The following is a 19,544-nucleotide window of genomic DNA, read 5'->3' on the forward strand; positions in this document are numbered from 1 at the left end:
TGTCTGGATGGAGATGGGCAGAGGGTTACCACCTCAAGAGTGAAATGGACTTGATCTCCCTGCAGCAGCAGAAGCATCCCTAGGCTCTGGCACTGGACACTGACCCATTCCCTGTGCTGGGGAAGGGGTGACTGGGGGATAAGGAGGTTGGCCCCACCAGAGCCAGCTCCCTGCCTCATGAACTAGTGCTTCAGGGAGGCTTTCTCATCATTCCCTTGCCTCATTAAACTAGGTCAGGGCACAAGGGGGGAGATACACACAGCAGGGGAGGCGCACACACACAGGTGGAAAACACACAACTTTATTATGGTACAAAACACCAGCTATTGCCCCATTCTCTTCACAGCAGTAAAGAATCCTACATTGTTTCATCTATGGGGCTCCTACACAAACAGCTTGAGAGACAGAAAAGCAGCCCAGGACTCCATGTTTCTTGCCAGTGATCCCCACCAGGGAATCAGACTAGCCCAGGAGAACTGTGGGAGCAACCTCTTTCTGCCTCCCATATCCAGCATTAGGCCTTCCTAGTCACCCAGGCCTCCCATTCCCCTCCCAGGAGCATGTAAACAGACTAGAGGGAATGTCGCTCATCACAAACCCCGTCCTCCTCTATACTTGGGGACTGCTCTATGGGAACTGGCTGGGGAACCCATTTATCCGGTGTCTCATCTCCTGTCACACCTTTAGCCCAGTATCTTTGTCTCTTTGATCCATCAGACCTAACTAACAAGCCCATCTAACCCACTATCTCTGCCACCCTACATCACCAGAGTTGACCATTTCACCCATCTATCTCAGTATCCCTGCCTGCCCATCACACTGGATCTGGCAGAGGTCCACCTAATAGACTATACTCACCTTCCTACCACACCAGATCTGACTATTAACTCTTCTAGCTCTGTATCTCTGTTCCCCTGCCATGTCAGATCTGGCCAGTGGGCCCTTCTGATCCAGTATCTCCACCTCAATGTCACATCAGCTCAAATCAATGCCTCTCTAACCTAGTACCACCTCCCCTCCCCCCATCAAACCAGTGTGCTCAGCTAGTCCAGCATTCTCCCCTTCGTGCCACAATGGGCCCATCTAACCAGACCTCCTTTCTCCACTAGTTTCTGATGTCAACTGCCCTTTAACATATCAACTAACTCATACTCTGCCCTGGGAAGAGAAATTCCTTTGCCTTCATCTGACTGGGACTGACATATGCCCTGAAATCCAGACAGTGATGGTCCCCTTCCAAGCAGCTTGATACATGACCTGGCCATCCCTTATATGGGTAGACACATTGCTGGGGGGTGGGGGTGGGGGGGACCATGGAGTTGGAAAATACGTGGACAAGCCAGTTCTGGGGATCAGCCTAGGCAAACCCCTCCCAGAATCCTTGCAGTGCAGCAGGCTGGACTGGTGGGGTTGGGTGGGGGCCAGGGAGCAAGCTCGTCATGGCTCAGTCCCTCCCCACCCAGTTTTACTGCCTTCACTGTCCCATAAATTAAAGGCATGACTAGGAGGGGGCTGGGCTCTGAGCCATTCTTACTGCAAGGAAGGCAGCAGGGAGGGAGGCTACTGCTGAAATCGTCCTCTCCCATTGCCCTGCTGTGGCTTTCCCATCTGAACTGCTCAATGTCCCCAGCACAGCAAAGGCCAGTAAATGGCTGTATCTGCCCCTTTGGACCAGGGTCTATTCACTAGCAGGATCTGCTCCTCCATCTGCCATACATAGGCTGGACAGCTCCTTTAGGGGAGATATGGAGTTGTAGAGGGAGACAAATAAGCTCTGATCAGCTCAACCTAGCAGCCAAGAACCACCCCAACACTCAAAGGCCATTGTTGTCTCAAGGACCCTGCCTGAGCGGCTCACATAGACAGAAATGGCTGTCTCCCATGAACCCGTCAGCATGCTGCATGTTCTCCAACAAAATTCTATGGACTTCCCTGATGCTGCCCAACATTAAATTGCTTCCTCTAGTTCTACTTCTGTGCTACACTATCAGACCTGGAACAAGCCTCTACTATGGGCCATGCTGAATACTGTGTGTTGGGCCATGCTGCTCCTGGGGTTCCTCTTTGAATGCCCTGAGCAGATGATCCACAGTGTCCCCTTCAGGTGAATGGATGGTGTCAGTGGCAGTGTTCACTCTGTCTCAGCACCATGCCACAGGCAGGCCACGGCCCTAGGCCAAAACATCTGCTGGGGCACAGATGATGGATGGCAAACAGGCCAGCAGCTACAGGCATGGTGGATGCCTAGTCCAAATCCCATTGGGTTCACAGGATCAAACCCAGAGACCATGGGTATAAATGTTTGGATCCAGATATAAACTCACTCAAAATTCAACAGGATTCTGGGATTGACAGAGACAGACTATATCTGGCATCCTAGATAGAAACCCTGTTCCCCCAGGCATGATTCTGGGGATGGGACACAGTGAACCTAGATCTAAATCAACACAGCTTTTGCTACCTACATAAATGGCCACCCCTACTGTGGTCCATTACTAGCAGGACTGTAGCACAGTCTCTGTGTGACCCGCCTGGAGAGAGGCAGAGCATGATGCTCTGACTTTAGCCAGGCTTGGAAGGGTTTGGATTTTCACTGAGGAATGTGAATAGTCACCAATTTCATCCTCTACCCAGAAAATCATCTTCCTGAAATTTACAAGGAGGGAAATTTAAAAATTGAGGGGGCCCACACTGATTCCCAATATTAGCAGGGGGTGAATATGTCCCCCAGTGTTTTGCACAGGCAGGCATCTCTCATCTCCTTTTGGTCCCTGCTCTGCCTTGCAGCAATCCATAAGAGGATTTTATTTCTGGTTGGTGCATCTATTTTTGCACTGGTGCCGTTTGCTCTGAATTTGTTATGTACCTCAGTTGCTTCAGTCACTGGTAAAAACCTTAAATGGACAGTAATCTTAAGAGGTGGTATGATTCTTTGAGCTATTACATGAATACACAGGGAATCTGGCTCAAACAACTGTCAGACTTGACTGAGGGGTGAGAAGCCCCTGTGCTCACTTGTCAAGGAAACTGTGCTAGAGAGTGGAGAACCGTTCTTACAGCCTTACACAGTGACTCCCCTCTGGCTCAGCCTCGCTGCCTCCTACTGCTAGAGAGAGCTCACAACCCCTTTGCAAATTGTCCAGCCTCCCCCAACTTATGTTGTCAACAAGTCTCAAGACAACAGTGTTCAGACCCCAGCTCAGGCAGGGCTGGAGACAGCGATAGGTCCTTGGGACCATTACTAAGCACAACTGGCCAGTCAGCCCACCCCAGGTACACACTGCATGAGCGTCAGCTCTGTTTTCATCCTCCTGGCTGGCAAAGCCTGGCTTCACCTTAATAATAACAATTATAATAATAATAATAATTAATAATTATTAACAATAAAATAGTCTAAAATAAAGTGTTAGCTCATACTCTGATGGTCCTGAAGATCTCTCCCCAACTCCATTAAGATCCAGTCACTTCTGAATTTAAAACCTGTTTCAGTCTCCAAATTCAGGTCTGCAATGGAATCACATTCCCCCAGTGATGTGATGGTTCAAACTATGATATCCGGCTCAAAGTACATCTCCAGGGCCAGATTCCCAGCTAGCGCAATCCACAGAGTAGCACCGACTGATACCAGCTGCAGACCTTCCTGCAAGATTTGGAATTTAGACCCATCTGTGTTTTAAGACTTCACCCCAAATCTCACCCCCAAAGACCCACCCTCCCCCCTCATCTCACATCCCTGGATTCTGCCCTTCCCCCATTACGTTGCTATGGGCAGAAAAGGCAGGTGCATTTGTTGGAAGGTGCCGTGGATGTCTAGAACAAAGATAATGGTAGGAAACACCCATGACTTAATTAAAAAATAAGAAGTCAAGTCAGAGGATGAGAGAGGGGAAAAACAACGTCTCCTTGTCTCCTTCGTGGTGAACTCCTGGCTTGATTAACTCTTCCACACAGGACCAGGGGAAGGAAAAGAAAGTCAAGGGATGTTTCCCAATGCAAGGGTATCAGCTTCCCCATCAGAAATAATCTAGGCATTCAATAAATACAGCTGGAGTGCAAGGTACAGGCTCAGAGAAGCCAGGATTCATCTTCCAGTGCAAAAAAAAACAACTCCCTGCCTGGGCTGGGGAGAGAGATAGATGGTGCCCAGCCATTCCCCTCCCTCCCCAGCCCCACAGGATTGGGCCATAGGATCGGAATCTTGCTGCTGCCTGCTCCACGGGCTTCCTGGTGCAACCATTCACCTCCCCCTCACCAGCGTGAGCTCCCCCAAGGGAGAGCGAGTGACAGCCTGGAGAGGGGTGGGTGTGGGAAAGGAGCAGGTGTGTGCATTGGGCAATTGCTCAAAGACCAGCCCATTGTGCAACTCACTCAATTCACCCTGGGGGCTTCCCCCCATCCCTGCCCCACAGTGACACTCCCCATGCCCAGCTGATTCATCACTGCTTCTGCCCTGTCCCTGAGGAAGACTCAGATGGATGTCTTCCCACTACAAGATGGCTCCCACCCCTCTAGCTGGAACCAGAACCCCTGAATCCTATGATGTCGCTGGATGCTTGGAGGTGGGGGGAGAGTTTTCATCCACCTGCCAATTCTCTGGCTTCACCCCCACCCCTGCCTTCAGAAGATTTCTTCACACCAACCTTGACTGAAGTCATCAACCCCTTGCCACCACTCCCCATCGTTGTTCCTGGGGTCCCCCCAAAATAGCCACAAGCAGTAGAGGGCAAAGATAGCATAGCACCCCTCCTCTCCACTCAAGAGATCCATTCCAGGTGTCCTGAGCTTTTGAGAAGATCCCTTAGGTAATGCACCCCAAGGTCTACAGGTTTAGATCCCTTCACTTTTAAGGGAATTCCTCCACAACTTGCCACAGGAGCAGCAGCAGGTGGGGGCAGCTGGTGAGACCCTTGGGAAGGGTCAAGAAAGAAAAGGCTGAGCTGTTAAAAGAGGACTGGCCAAGCCCAGCATGAGCAGGTGCAACTCCATTGACTCTGATGGGTTTATACCAGCTGTAAACCTGTGCCCTAGATGGATACCCACTGGAGCTTACAAAGCAGTAATGCAGCTGGATTACAGTTGGACCATCTTACCCTCCTTACCCTAGCACTGCCACTCACAGGGTAGGCAACAGCTCTGCCTGAAACAACTCTGAGTGGAGGATGTTCCTTCACTGAGGAGGGTAAAGGGTGGATCTCTGATGGGGAGCAGAGCCCTCCATCAAGCCATGGAAGTCCCCTCCAGTCCCCAGCTCCAGGGGCCTCCCTTGAAGGTAAGCTGTTTTTAACAAGCTGTTCCCAAGCCATTGTTGTTTGATTCTCCCCTTTCGCCCCAGACCTGTCGGGGCAGGTTCTGCAAGAGGGAAGGGCATTAGCTGCTTCAGGTCCTGATTGATGTTCCTTCCAAACAACTTCCCTTGTGCCAAAAGTTGTAGCAGCACAAAATACACAGAGGCCAAAAGGTTTCTGGAGTGTGGAAGCTTCCATGGCCCGAGAGAGAGAAAGAAAGAGAGAGAGAGAGAGAGAGAGAGAGAGAGAAACAGGAGTGAAACCACCTCAGGGCAGAAGCCAGCTTCTGTGATCTGCCCAGGCAGGGTGGCATGGAACAAATGGGAAGTTGTGAAAGGATCAGTAGGGTCATTTCACCTGTATGTGTAGCTGGGTAGGGAAAGAAAAGAGGTGAGGATGGGGGGTGGTAGGTGAAGGAGGGTGGCAAGGGAATGGTAGGGGAGGACTGAGATGAGAGCACCTGCCTTTTCTGCAAGCTAAGCCTGACTCGCAAATCCCCAGCTTTGGATTCTGACCCCTCTCCTATGTGCAGGGGAGGGGATGTATCAAAATCTGGAGCCTGTGGCCAAGGACTTGTATGAAGGAAGCATCCCTCCACCCGTTGCTTTGCTGGGGCCCCTCTTTGCTGCCCTTCAGCACAGTCCCCCAACTGAGATCCTTCAAGTAAGAATGATCCCCTCCCATCCAGCCTCGCCCTTACCCACCCTCCAGGATCCAGTCTGGAGACCAGCCCCAAAGCTTCACTCTGTTAGATCAGAGGGTGGACCCTCCCTGAAATTCCCCCTCCACCACCCCCACGGGAGGGAGAAGCCACCCACCGTATCGTGATAGGTTCCTTTTTCCCCAATAGAATAAATAACCACTTTCTCGGAGGGGACAGCCGTGTACAACCAGTCCCATGTACAACCGGCTGGAAGGTAAGGCAGCAAGTAGGGAGCACCCCTCACATGGCACCAGAGCAGGGCAGGGACGTCTTGGTGAGGGCAGGGGCTCAGTTGGGCTGGGTGATGGTGCTGGAGCCTCCGGCATCAGGCTCTCGCTTCCCTTTCCCTGGAAGGTCCGCCCCACCCTTCCCCTCTCCTTCTGCCCCCTCCTTGGTGCCTTCATGTGTCTTCATGTGTTTGCTGAGGTGGTCACTCCTCATGAAGACCCGACTGCACACGGGGCAGGTGAACTTCTTGGTGCCTGTGTGGGTCTGGAGGTGTCTCTGGAGCTCGTCAGACCTGGTGAAGCGCTTGCCGCAGAAGAGCCAGTTGCAGACAAAGGGGCGGTCCCCACTGTGCCACCTCAGGTGGGCCTTCAGGTGGGATGTCTTGGCATAAGCCTTGCCACAGCCAGGAATGTGGCAGTTGTGAAGGTGCTTCTTCTTGGTACCATCCGGGCATGGTCCTACCCTCTCAGCTTCCTGGCAGTTTGGGCAGCGGCACACAGCCTGACCAGAGCTCCGTGGCATGGATCGTCTCGAGCTCTTTGGCCTAGCAGTGCTGTCCATGGCCTGCTCGAGAACATGGGGATCCTGTGGAGATTCAAGTTGTTTGACCCCTTCCTGGCCCATCAGGTGCTGGGCTGAGGGCAAAAGGTGGTGAGGGGGGCCACAGAGCTGGTGCTCGGTGGAGCCATAGCCCCCCAGTGCAGGCTGGAGTCCCCCCGTGTGGCCTGGTGCTTGGAGGCCACCTTGACCATGCTGAAGGTCCATCCAGCTGGATCCAGCATGGAGGTCCCACCAGGGGTTCACGCTGCTGTCCTCAGCAGCATTGCTGGGGTGTGAGGGCCTGAACCAGGGCTCATAGTGGTGAGCCATTTCAGGAGGTGTCTGCAGGAGCTTTGAGTAAGAGCTGGGAGCCAGTGGGTTGTCACTGTCCAAGTCTATTCGTGAAGAGCCATGCAGGTCATAGCTAGGGGTGGCTGAGAACTCTATGTCAGGGACCACCAAGGGCAGATGTGGGAGCTCCGGGGGCTGGAGAGAGGAGAAGTCACCTCCTGCCTCAGAGCTGACGTGAGGCTGGTAAGTCTGCAGCGGCTGCAAGTCCAGGTGGGTGGGGGAGGCACAAGGTGTATCCGAGTGCTGATTGCCAAGAGAGCCACAGACAGCTGTTATCATTGCCGAACTCCAAAGCAGCAAGGCAGCCCAGACAGACCTGGAGGGAGAAGACAAATACTGTGAGAACTCACACATTTCCCTTCCTTCAATATTAAACCATTGCCTTCTTTCCTTGGAACAGGCCAAAGTTCCCCTTTCCTCCCCGGTCCCAGAGATGAGTTGGAGTGACAGAGTTCACATCAAGACCACTTGTTCATCAGGGGCTGAGATACTATGGAGTCCCCCTCTGCCCAGAGCACCTTCCAAGGCACAAGAAGTCAAATGCATGACTAACCTTGCTCTATTGAAGTCAGCAGATCTATTCCAGGGACAAATTTTGCCTGGAAGTGCTCCTGTCTTACATCAGCTACACTGAAGAGGCACAGACTGTGCTGCAGTAACAATACTTAGCTCTCTCCATCCATAAATCTCCAAGCACTTTACAAAAAGGAATTCCTGGTCATTATTCCCAATGTTACAGGTGTGGCAAATGAAACAGAGCACTTAAATAACTTACCCAAAGTCTCCCAAGTCCTAGCCCATTAGGTCACCCACCTTCCTTGCTATCCTGCCCCGCTGGGCTAACTGTGGGGAGTCAATGTCATAAGGTCAGGAATACATGGTGACACCCCACCAGCTGCCCTTAACTGGTTGGATGCAGCTCTCAGTCCCCTAATATACATAGGGCTTACTTCCTAGAGGGGGGTTTCCTGAAACAGGAGAACCAACTCATGCCAACAGATCAGCCCTCTCCCCCTGTTAACAGCATGAACTATTGTCTCAGGCCTTGGCTGTCCTGGGGTAGCACCTAGCAGCTGTTGTCACTGGTTTCATGGGCCAGCCAAGTAGCCAGGATGACTCGGAAGGTATTTTAGAGGCTCCTACAAAGTCAGGGGTAGGCTGTTCTGTGGAAAGGGGATTTAAATATAGTTTATTCTCCCGTCCTAAAAGGCATTCGGAGACAGGCCCCTCTAATAGGCAGCTTCTGGGAAGTAGATTACAGTAATTACAGTCTCCTCATCTCTGTGGCTGGATGTGACTTGAGCTGCTCTGATCTGGGCCTGGGGTGGCAGGGGTGTGGGGAGACCTGGCTGGGTATTTATAGCTTTGTTCTCGTGGCTCTGAAAAGGGATCTGAAACAGATCAGCATCATTTAGCAGCACCTTAGGCCTAGCCCCATGGGAGCAGCATGTAGGCGTTGGCTCGTCAAGGGTGATCAACCCTAGGAGATGGCCCACAGTGGTATCTTGTCCCTGGGATTGGCCCATGCACAATGTACCAAAGCAAGCCAAGCTTTGTTTCCCATCCCCAATTCCACTGAGCCCCTGGCTGGTCAGACAACACTGTAAATGAAGGGGAGGTGCAAGGCATTACAGTGACTGTGTGCAAGCACAGCCACTGCTTGGGACACAACAGCTGGTACCTCTAGCATCTCCTGGTATAGACTAGGCCAGCATCCTTTCAGTGGTAACATCCATGGTCATTGATTGCCATGGGAGTTGGGCACCTATATAGGAATTAGATACCCAAATGCCCCTGAGGGTATGACACCTGTGTCTTAGGCAGGGCCAGCCTTATGTGTGAGTGATATGGGTGACCCCCAAGGGTTCCATGGTCAAGGGGGTGCCACACACACATCTGCCTCTGACTCCCTGCCAGACTGTGCCCCACACCCCTGCCTGCCTGACTCTGCCTCTCCCCCTACCTGTAGCAGCGGAGGAGGTGGTGGTGGAAGCTGGCCAGCAGCGGGGTCTGGCAATGGTGAGGAAGCACCACTACCTGCTGGACAGGGTAACACAAGTGGGCTGCAAGCAGCACCCACCACCCCTCAACCGTGACTGGCTCTACAGTTCCTACGGCTCTACAGGCCAGCAGCACCTGCTTCTCATGTTTCTGCTGCTCATTATCATGGGCATCTGCCTGGCACTGCTCACCTTCTTTGCCTCAGGACTGGTAAAAAATGAGTCTCCCCTCACCCTTCATCCCCTGCTCTGCTTGGCCACCACCAGGGTATGCTTTGGGGAAGCAAGACTCCTGATCCAGCCCAGCAGCTCCCCTCAGGCTTTTATCTCTGAAATTTCACTAATACTACTACATTCTTAAACTCAAAGAAAGGCCGCCAAAATACAAGATTGCCTAGGCCTCCATTTTCCCTAGGCTGGTCCTGGAAGCCGTAATGGCATTTCACTCTTCTCTACCACTTGTAAGGAAACCACCAAGCAACTTTCTGCCAGAACTGCTGTAAGCCCACAGACATGCAACAACTAGGTGCAGCCTGCAACACAATATGCAGGACTGGGATGCTGATCCTAGGGCGCAGCCTCCTCCCTGTCCCCCCTTTTCCTTGTGACAACTAATGCCATAGTGTGTAAACACAGCACCTCCTGGTAGGAGACACCATGTGTAGCTCAACTTTTCTCTGTTGCCCGTAGCATGGTGACATCTTATTCTTCTCTTGCCAATGCAGGTGTAGATCAGCAGCATTCCAGTGGCATGAACAAGGGCAAAGGTGCAGCTCTCTCCAATGGCAAAGAGCTGGCTTTCATCACACTCCTATCCAAGCACCTCAGATCTTTAATATGTTCAGACCCAGCGGGGTAGGGAAGAGCTGTTATCCCATTTTACAGGTCAGGAACTGAGTATCTCATCTAAGGAACTGACCCCAGCTCTCCCAAGCCTCAGGATAATATCTGGATCATCCTTCTTCTCATTGTCTTCACTCAGACCCATCCTAGAGGAGCATCAGGCAGAGTGGTGGCTTCCACTCCCATAGGAGATGTTCTATAGTGCACTTTGTCTGTGCTGCTACCCCAGAGACACAGGACTGGGCATCTGGTTGCCTTGCGAGGTCTGTAGAGGCAGGGCAGAGGTTTGGAATTGTTTGACGCCAGCACTCAACACCATCACAAATCAATGAACCCTGCTCCCTTCCCACAGATCCCTGTGACCGTCCTTGTTCCCCTCTCTGCAGCAGCTCCAGCACAGGGGTCTGCTCTGTTATAGCAGCATTACTATGAAATACAATATGGCATGAACAAACCCGAAAGACACACTGTCCATTACACAGCCGGTTCTGAGCAGCTAGGCTTGGACCAACAGGGCAGCATGAGGTCTTCACAACAACTCCAGGGTAACAGATGAGGCAGATACTGGCATGGGGAATTTAGGGGACTAACTGAATGCTCTACATATCTGGTGCAGCCATTTGATGCATCTTTTCTCCAGGCCCTGCTGGATTTTTACTTTGTTTATAGGGTCACAGCAGCAGGCCCTAGGGTGCCAGGACCAGACTAACCACCAGGGACAAAGCAAAAATCCCAGGAATCCCAGAGGCCATTTCCAGCCATGCCAAAGCAGCCCCATCTCCCCAGCATGTACATGGCCAGCTCCCTTCAGCAGCTCACCTTGGTCCAATTTTACTGCTCCTAGCCCTGCTCTACTTTGCTCTGCAGAGGCTGAGAGTGGGGTGTGGGGCCTTGGCTGTACATGATGGGATCCCCATTCCTTTCCCAGGAGCCCATGACTCATGCTGCCGATCTGTGGAAACCCCATTGGCAGGGCGCCCCACCCCAATGTTGAAATCCACCTGCCAGGACTGGCTCCCCCGCCCTCAACTTCCCATCCCTCCTCTTTGGGGTTCAGCTCCGGCATCACTTTAGTGGCTACCTCCATCTAGCCCATGTGTCTAGATACCGACTGCATCTAGATGCCCCATACCGAGCCTGGCAGCTCTCAGTTCAGCTGCCTCCACACCCAACCCTGGTGGGCATCTTTCCCATCCTGCTAATGACCACTCGCAACCAAATAGTCCAGCATTGTACAAGAGTGACCCAACAACAAAACCATTTCCCCAGCACCCAAAGTAATACAGGTCAGCAACCAAGGACAAGAACAAGCTCTGTCCACTTTATTTGCTCCTCAGCCCTGGCCTGGAACCTCTTCCCCAGTCCCACTGTGCCCTGCATTGTGATGGATGTGTGGGATCACAGTTAAGCACTACTCCTGACATTATAAAATAGGAGCATGGGAGGCAGAGGAAGCCGACAGTGCTGAAACAGGGAGAAATTGGCATTAGAGGGTGTCTCAGGGAGAGGACGAACGCAAAGGAGGTGTTAGTTTGCCTTGAGCTCCAGGTAGACAGACATCTAGAACAGAGACCCAGGTGTGAACAAGTCCAGAAAAGACATAGTGACATTAAAACCGTGGACCTCCCCAGAGCCAATGGGAGGTCCTGGTTCCATGATTAAAGGTTGGCACCCACAAAGCCCATCACAGAGGGAGCCCAGGACACCACTGGGTTTTAATGAAATATCAGAGAGGTCTGACAGCACTGAGCTGGGGAGCTGGGAAAGACCAGTGGTGCTGGCAGGGTATGGGCAGAAAGGGAGTTCACAGCAGGGATGAGAAATAAAGACCTAGACTAGGAGCAAGGGGGCATCATCAGCTCAAAATCCATACCCTGTCTAAAAGCTGCTGCCTGCTGTTGTGATATCAGATGCCCAAGAGGACTCCTTGGGGATCAGGTACCCTGGCCACAAGGGTGATAACCAGAAAAGAGAGAAGGAATAGAAGCAGCAGAAGGGAGTCACTCTGTTTGCAGCAGTGTGTTTAATGCTGTGTATGCAGTGACCTGTTCTCTGGTTTACCCTGTCTGTTTGTCTGCAGCAACAGAAGGGGAGAAAACCCTCCCTCTCTACAGCAGAAATGTGATTTAGCAGAGGGCCCAGGCAGGCCCAGAGCTGGAAAACATTTTTATTTCACCTTCAGAGAAAGGTGACCCTTGCCCAGCCAAGCAAAGAGGTCCTTGCAAGTGCTGAAATCTGAACACCACATTAGAACCGGACACCTCCCACCCCACCAACACCAATAGGAGTTCAGCTCTGAGTCCTGTCCTCCCTGGGCTCTGTTTTGGGTGTAAACTGGCTGAATGCAAATGCTGAATCCCCTATAGTGTAAGGATGTTGGGGGCTGAATTCCTACCCAGAGGGCCTCCCTCCCTCCTCATCTCCAAGTTAAGACTATGCTTAGGCTCCTGACTGTGTGGGAAACATCCTCACCACCTCAGGCCTTGTGTACACAGGAAAATAGCTATTGCAGGATAGCCAACGGTGTTCACAGCAGAAGCTATCACAAGACATGTATCTACACTGAGACTGGGATTGCAGATGGACAGACACACTCTCCTGCTTGGAGTGGACAGACACACTTCCCTATATGGGACACCAAAAAGCAGTGAGGATTCACCGGCACCACCTCACGGGCTATACCAATCTCCTGAGCCAGCCGACACTGATATCCAGGTCCCCTATGTCTACCCTGATTAGGTAGATTCCAGCCAGCTCAGCCATGCTCACCCCTGTCGCGGTAGTACAGACATACTTCTAAATGTCCTGTGCCCCCTTTGAAAGCACATGATGCTATTCCCCACACAGAATCAGAATAACCACACAGCGAGTTAGCATAGAATAGCTCTTCTACTTTAAATTCATGCCCCCCAGATTGTTTTGTCTGAGCTTCCCGCAGCCACTTTGACTCCACACCCAGTGCTGCCACAAACCAGGCTGCAACCATGTCATGCACTGGGGTTGCGGGGGGGTGAGGGATGGCCAGAATCATCAGCTGTATTATCTCAGCTACCAGAAAGATTTAGAGAGTAAGCCTCTGTCCAGTACAGGCAGGGGAGCTGAGCTTTAATCACTCTGGCCCAGGCCTAGCTGACAGCAGCTTCTGGATGGACCTAGAATTAGGTCAGACAGGTCCCTGGGATGCAGGGACTGAATGAAGTAGTTCTGTTGGAGGAAGAGGCTCCATGGAGCAGTGACCTGGGCAGGGAAGACATGACGGCTAGGACAAGCCACCGGGAGCTAATCAAGGAGCCAGTTGGAAAGGTATCCAGGGGCCCTGATGGGATCCAAACTAACTCCTGGCTTTCCCAGCACATCCAGCTGCTTGTGAGGAGGGGTAAGGAAAGGGTTAATAACCAATCAGCTAGGGAGATACGGCAGTGTCATTCCCCTAGCACTGAGAAACAGGACCCTCCTCAGTTAGTGCACAGCCTAAGGCCTGATCCTGAGTGGGGTTGAAGATCCCCAGCTTTCAGTGAAGCCAGGAACCTCCCAAACTACTACTAGCTTCACTAGGTCCACTTATCCCTGTTGCAGCTGTCTGGGGAGCAGTGGGTATACAAGAAGATATGGTCTCAACTGATCTTCACTCCCAGGGATAGGGCTGGGTCTGTAAACAGGGTATGTCTAACTCCTTCCCCTCTGCATGGTGTGAAAAGACCCAGGGTTGCAGCTGCCAGGGGGCTTTGAGCCCAGCCATGCAAGAGATACCTACAGAGTGACCCAAACTTCCCTTAGACTCACACTGCCCAGTTCAGCAACTGGCCCTCCCATGGGACCCCATGGGAATTCTCTGCTTTAAACTTACTCACAGCCACTGTCAGCCGAAGGCAACTATTGCTTCCCAGGAGACTGTTCTTCCTGGATACTGCATCTATCCTAGGAGGCCAGCCCACCTCTAAAGGGGACGCAGTGCCTGGCACAGCTTTAAAACACAGGGAAAGAGCCCACCAAGGGCTGCCCTAGGGGCTGGGTTCAGTTTCAAAGGGAGTAGGTGACGCTTGGGTATGTGGCTACAAGGGAATCTATGTCAACTCCAATGTCCAGGTGGCAAGGGAGGCACAAGGCAAAGCAGTCACTTTTCCTGCTACCCCTTTCTCCAAGCCCCAGAGTTGCACCGGATCTAGACTTGGGAGCAGGGCAGGAAGAGAGGCAAGCTGTGATCGTAAAAATCATAGAAAAATAGGGCTGCCAGGGCTTGCAGGAGGTCATCTAGTGCTACACAAACCCTTTGTTAAAGGCAAGATCAGCCCTGATTAAACCACCCCTCCCAAGCATTTGTCTAACTTCTGTGACAGATCCAGAATTGTCCCTTTTGGAGAAGTTACTCTGCAGATGAAATAGAGATTTACACCTGGGCAACAGAACACCAATTCAGCCAAGTGACACCCTATCAAAGTCAATCATAGACATGTCCCTCACATGCTACCTCAGACTTGGGCTCAGCATTTGCCAAGCACTGTACAGACCAATCCACAGAACTCCCCCATCCAGCAAGAATGTTTGCAATGACAAACATACTTCCCTACTCAGATCAGGACAAACCTCCCCTGAAATCTCAAAACCACTCACAAGCCTCAACACCACAAACACTGGGTCAACTGAAATGTGCCAATAATGCCAAAATGTTTTATTTCCAATGTTTAACGTTCCCCCCCGCCTTTTATTTTCACATTTTCTTTTAGTATAAATTAACTTAAGCTTCTAACCCAAATATTTTCAACTAGGAAATGGAACTTGATCATTTAAACAGAAAGGAAATGTTGAAAGGGAACACTTTGGATATTTCAAAATTCTTTTTTTCTGACAATTTTTTTGTACTGGATTTTGTCAAGCTGACACGTCCCTGTGAAGTTTCACTTTCAATAAATCATTGAACAAATGGGTCCTTAAAAATTAATAAATACTAATAAATCCCCCTACACTCCTTCCCCTGCACCCTCTGAAGCATGGATTAAAAGCTTGATCACTATGTTACTGGTAGGAACAATGACGCAGAAAGAGAAATGATTTGTCCAAAGTCATGGAGAGAGCTGGGGACTGCGCTGAAAAGAGAAGGCGGCAGTTCCTAGCTCCCTGCTCTGAGCATGAGGGGTGACCTGCTCTTGGGAAGAGGGGGAAGGAGGTAGAGATCACTCAGTATTTACTGCTTTCTTCCCCCAAATCTCTGTATGCCAGGGGTCCATGCAGCCATGGTAACTTCAGAGAGGGTTGTTCGGGGCCTCGTCCTTTCAGTTTAGATTTGAAGCTGAAATAGCTAAAGAACACATTCAGAAGCCTGTCTAACATCATCTCAGCTACATAGTTGGTCCAATAAAAGATATCACCCTAAGAAATCCTTGCCTCTCACATCATTTCTGGACCATTACAGCTACAACATCACTCTTACACTATCTAAGGAACCCAGTGGCAGACTGCACCCTCCTCTGTGTTACACTACTGCGGAGCCCACAGCAATGCTTCCCCATTAATATCCGCAGGGGAAAAAGAAATTCAACAGGCCCTGCCTGTCCTGGGGGGATACAGTTGCACAAACCAAGGTTCCAGCGCAGACACCACCGCATCAGCATGAAGCAGAGGTTGCGCTCATGTGATTTACTGTCATCCGAGTCTGCTTGTGCACTATTTCACCAGGAGCTTGCCCTAAGATAGTTAAATTGATGTCACCATGCTGGCACCAACCATCAAGGAGCTCTTGGCAAGGGTGAGGAATGGATTCTGCCATCACTTACCCAAGCCTAGAATGGGGGGAACCTGGTAAAATCAATAGACTGACACCAGTGTGAACAGAAGCAGAACCAGGCCCTCTGATATGCAGGCTTATAGGCCATTCCAGATCAGGAGGCAGTTGACTCTGCCATGGCTCTTGGAAGCAGCAATTTGCAATCACCAGGATTGGGCCAGGGAGTGAAGATACAGTAGCAGGTGTCCTGAGAAGGGCAGGGAAGTGCCTCTTCTAAGATCACCTGCTTCCAGGAGCAGAGCCACTAAATCCAGCTGTGGCTGGTGAGCCCGAACCCATATGCATTAGCATCCCTTGGGGGGAGCTCTCCAAAGAACTGGGCTAAAGTTCAGGTACGTACGGATTTAAAAAGGCTGGTAGGTGTTGCGATCGCCCTGCAGGTCCTTCCTCATTGGTTTGTTAGGCGAATCTTTTTGCCTTCCGCAAAGGAAAATCCTCAGTGCAGCCAGTCTGATGAACGGAGCCAGTCCCCAAAGAGATCGTCTGGTTGAGCACCGTGTGTCAGGGAGAACTAGTCCAGGTGAGTGTAGCAAACACTCAGTGACTCACTGCTAAGCTCTCACCCTCTCCCCTTCACTCCTTCCCCACCTTCCCAGCTCCGCCCTCCTACCTGCCCCAGATGATTTTAACCCTTCCAGGCAGGGACAGAGTGGCTGATAGAAGCCTTTGCCCTTCTGGGATCTCTCCCTTGAAAGAGCAGGGAGGGGATGGGAAGCTTGCAGCAGACACCACAAACAGAGGGTAATTAAAGAAGAAAGAAACAACAGCTTCCTTTTCTGTCTCTTTTTTCTCCCTCCTCCACCTCCTCCAAACCTGGGCTTATTGACAGCTGCAAATACACAAGTAGCAATAAGGGAGCTTCAGGCAGGGTGCAAGATCAGTGCACAACCACTGTTTGGATCCAGGGCAGGAAGGCTTAGAGAATGTCATGACCCATGCCTGAGAAATACACCGTCCAGACCCAGTGACAGGCCAGAACCTGCCTACCTTAAAGCATATACAATTATAATACAGCAACAATTAATTGTGTTTACTTCTACAGTGATGTCCATTTAAGACCTCAGAGTACTTTCTTGCCTGTCTTTTACACATCAGCATTTTGCTTGCAGGTTTTTTGTAGTAGGGACAGAGCTTCCTGTTTGTACCATAACGTACTCAGTACGTTTGGATGCTGTAAAAGATAGATCGATAGATCTATCAATTGATAGATAGATAGAACTAGACAATTTCATTCACCCCAAAATTAAATGATTTCTCTTTGTCTCAAGCTTATTTATTCTTTTTGCTTCACCTCTTATTTTTTAAATGTTGGTCAGGTTTTCAGCAAAAAATGCCTTTTGGAATGAGGAGCCAAAAGAGTTTCTAAGTGAAGATGTTAAAATGAAACCTGAAAGGTACCATTTCATTTTGCAAATGCCAACACAACGTGTCTTATTGCCTTGCAAACAATTGCGCCACTTCTTCAGCTCAAGAATGGTTGCTGAAACCCGTCTAAATTCCCTATAATTTGGGCTCTCTCCAAAACTCCAGTCTTCTGTGAACTTACTGTTTGTCAACAAAAATCTGCCCAGCTGTAAAGGTTGTGTTTTTTTCTTTCCCCGCACCGGTCCTGGAAGCACTGCAATACCAGGTCAATGCATGGAGTGGACGGAGCACGCTCCGGCTCCACCAACCAATACCAAAAAGAATTTGCTCAACATGAGCGGAAGGCAGGGAGAGGCTGCAGGGCCTGCCCGGCTCAGACTAGCATCCCTTGTGATAAATAAAGCAGGTGAGCCGCACTCCGGATCACAGCATCCCCCCTGCCAAAGACAGATTAGTTTGGTGCAAGCTGTAAAGGTAATGAGAACACCCCCTACAGCACCTGGTATTCCCAGAGAAAGCCCCCAGGAAAACACAAGTGACCCCATTCCAACCCCTGCACTCTGAGAGGTCACATGAGTTCACAGCAAACCAGAATGACCTCTTTGTTATCTGGCCTTTGTGAACAAATGAGGCATTCCCATCTGAATACAAAGGCACAGGTCTACTGCACTTCACCCAGCTCCAACAGACTCCACTGGATGAGATGAAAGGAGGGACCTGTTGTTCTTTACCTGGAATGCACCTCACTGAGGGGTCATAGCAGCTGCTTATAGATTTATGGCAGTGAGAATCACTAAACATGAGAGGTACCCCTCCTAGGAGGAATAGGAACAAAGGACTAAAAGCCCTCCCCTCCCCAAGCATAAAGTCCAGTCCCCTGTGTTAACATGCAATTGTTAACTGAGCGAATCCCCCAAATCACCACTTCAACAACATTGAAAACACCAAGAACACTCTCTAATATGGCACAGATAAGAGCTGGGGGGTGGGGAACGGGACGACAAAGGCAATGCTAGTGTCCTCAGTGTCCAAGCCCCTCAGGCTTAGAAATGTGGAACATTCCCCATCCCACCCCCTCTGAATGACCTCTTGTAGACTCTCCTTCAAAGCCCCCAGAAGCCAATAGGAAACTTTCTGTTGACTCCTGTGGCTCTTAAGCAAGCACATTATTGGGCTCAATGTAAAGTGGAAATTGATGGCCTGAGTGGCAGTGCAAGTCAGATTAGACCACTAAACAGTCCCTTCTCACCTTTTGATCTAGGAAACAATGAAGTTATGCAATTCAGCCCAAAGGACAGTGTATTTCAGTAGAATGAATAGTGGTGCCCCTGTTTTCATCCCTTAATGTTCCTAACAGAAGGATGTCAAATAGTGGCAGTTCTGGTGAAGAAGACCTCTGAGCACATCACTGGCTCTAATGGAAGAAGGTTTTAAGGCAAGAGCAATATCCCTCTTACAACGAAGTCACCTGGACTCCTAAAGTCTGTGAGCAAACAAACCCATCCGTCAGCAACTGTAAAGCTAAGTCATTAATGCCTCTTGCATTTTCCAGAGCTTCCTGCCTTTTATGCATCTGTCGCTCAACTATAAGCTCTTTATAGCAAAGCCTGTGTCTTTCTGTTTGTACTGTAAAGTGCCCGGGACAGACAGCCAGGCAGTACTGAGACCTTTTATATTTAATATTTATATGAGATAATACCCAAAAGACCCAATCCTTTTAGCAGGATTTGGGGTTTATTATGCTGGACACTGTTACATACAGGCATATGCAGACAGAGGCCCTGCCTGAAACACCTTGGAGTGTAATCAGTTATAAATGATAGCAATACTGTCTGCTGTTCTGGAATTCCCCCCACTACCGTGTCTGAGGTGGTTCTGGTCTGGATTTGTCCCAGAAGCACCAGACCGAGGTGTTCTCCTCCCATATACATAACCTGGTGCGTGCTTCTAACTTGAAAAAGACGGTTGATAGAAAACCCCATGGGGAGATGAAAGGCTGTTGATCCCAATGAACCCACGTCAGATCTGTAGCCAGACAGCCCAGCCACACCCTGGACCCCCTCTGATATACAATGGGAACTAGGACGGACAGGCAACAGGTGAGGGGCTGAGCCCACCCCCACCCCCCCCTACTCTGCATACACCAGACTGAGACTGGAAGTAGGGACTGCAGCACAAGCTGGCAATGCAGCTGGTAGAAGGGGGTTTCAGAATTAACCCTTTTACCGCTCTCTTCCCACATGAATTTGTGAGTCGTGTTTACTACACCTAGCTGGGGGCTACTCCAATATAACTATGGCCCCAGAGGCTGAAACATTAGTATATGGGCCTCAGGTTGCTTGGGTTCTGTTCATGGTTCTGCTGCTGGATCTGCCCCTGAGCAAGTCACTTCCCCTCCCTGTACTTCTTTCAGTCTTATCTATTTAGACTGAAGTTTCTTTGGGGCA

General features: G+C 50.6%; 1 protein-coding gene across 1 annotated transcript; it reads right to left on the reverse strand.

Moving 5' to 3' along the window:
• Positions 1–283: 283 nt before the first annotated feature.
• On the reverse strand, positions 284–16,467 carry SP6 (Sp6 transcription factor). The gene is made up of 2 exons (XM_019548355.1): positions 16,073–16,467; positions 284–7,423 (listed from the first exon to the last, which is right to left on the reverse strand). Exon 2 carries the CDS (start codon positions 7,384–7,386, stop codon positions 6,277–6,279), a length of 1,110 nt encoding a protein of 369 aa, XP_019403900.1. The 5' UTR covers positions 7,387–7,423; positions 16,073–16,467; the 3' UTR covers positions 284–6,276.
• Positions 16,468–19,544: the final 3,077 nt, after the last annotated feature.

The sequence above is a fragment of the Crocodylus porosus genome, unplaced genomic scaffold (genome assembly GCF_001723895.1).
Source record: "Crocodylus porosus isolate Cpor-Errol unplaced genomic scaffold, CroPor_comp1, whole genome shotgun sequence".
NCBI lineage: Eukaryota > Metazoa > Chordata > Crocodylia > Crocodylidae > Crocodylus > Crocodylus porosus.

Coding starts and splice junctions, on each gene's coding strand:
- SP6 (XM_019548355.1), bottom strand. CDS start 7,386: ATGATAACAGCTGTCTGTGGCTCTCTTGGCAATCAGCACTCGGATACA.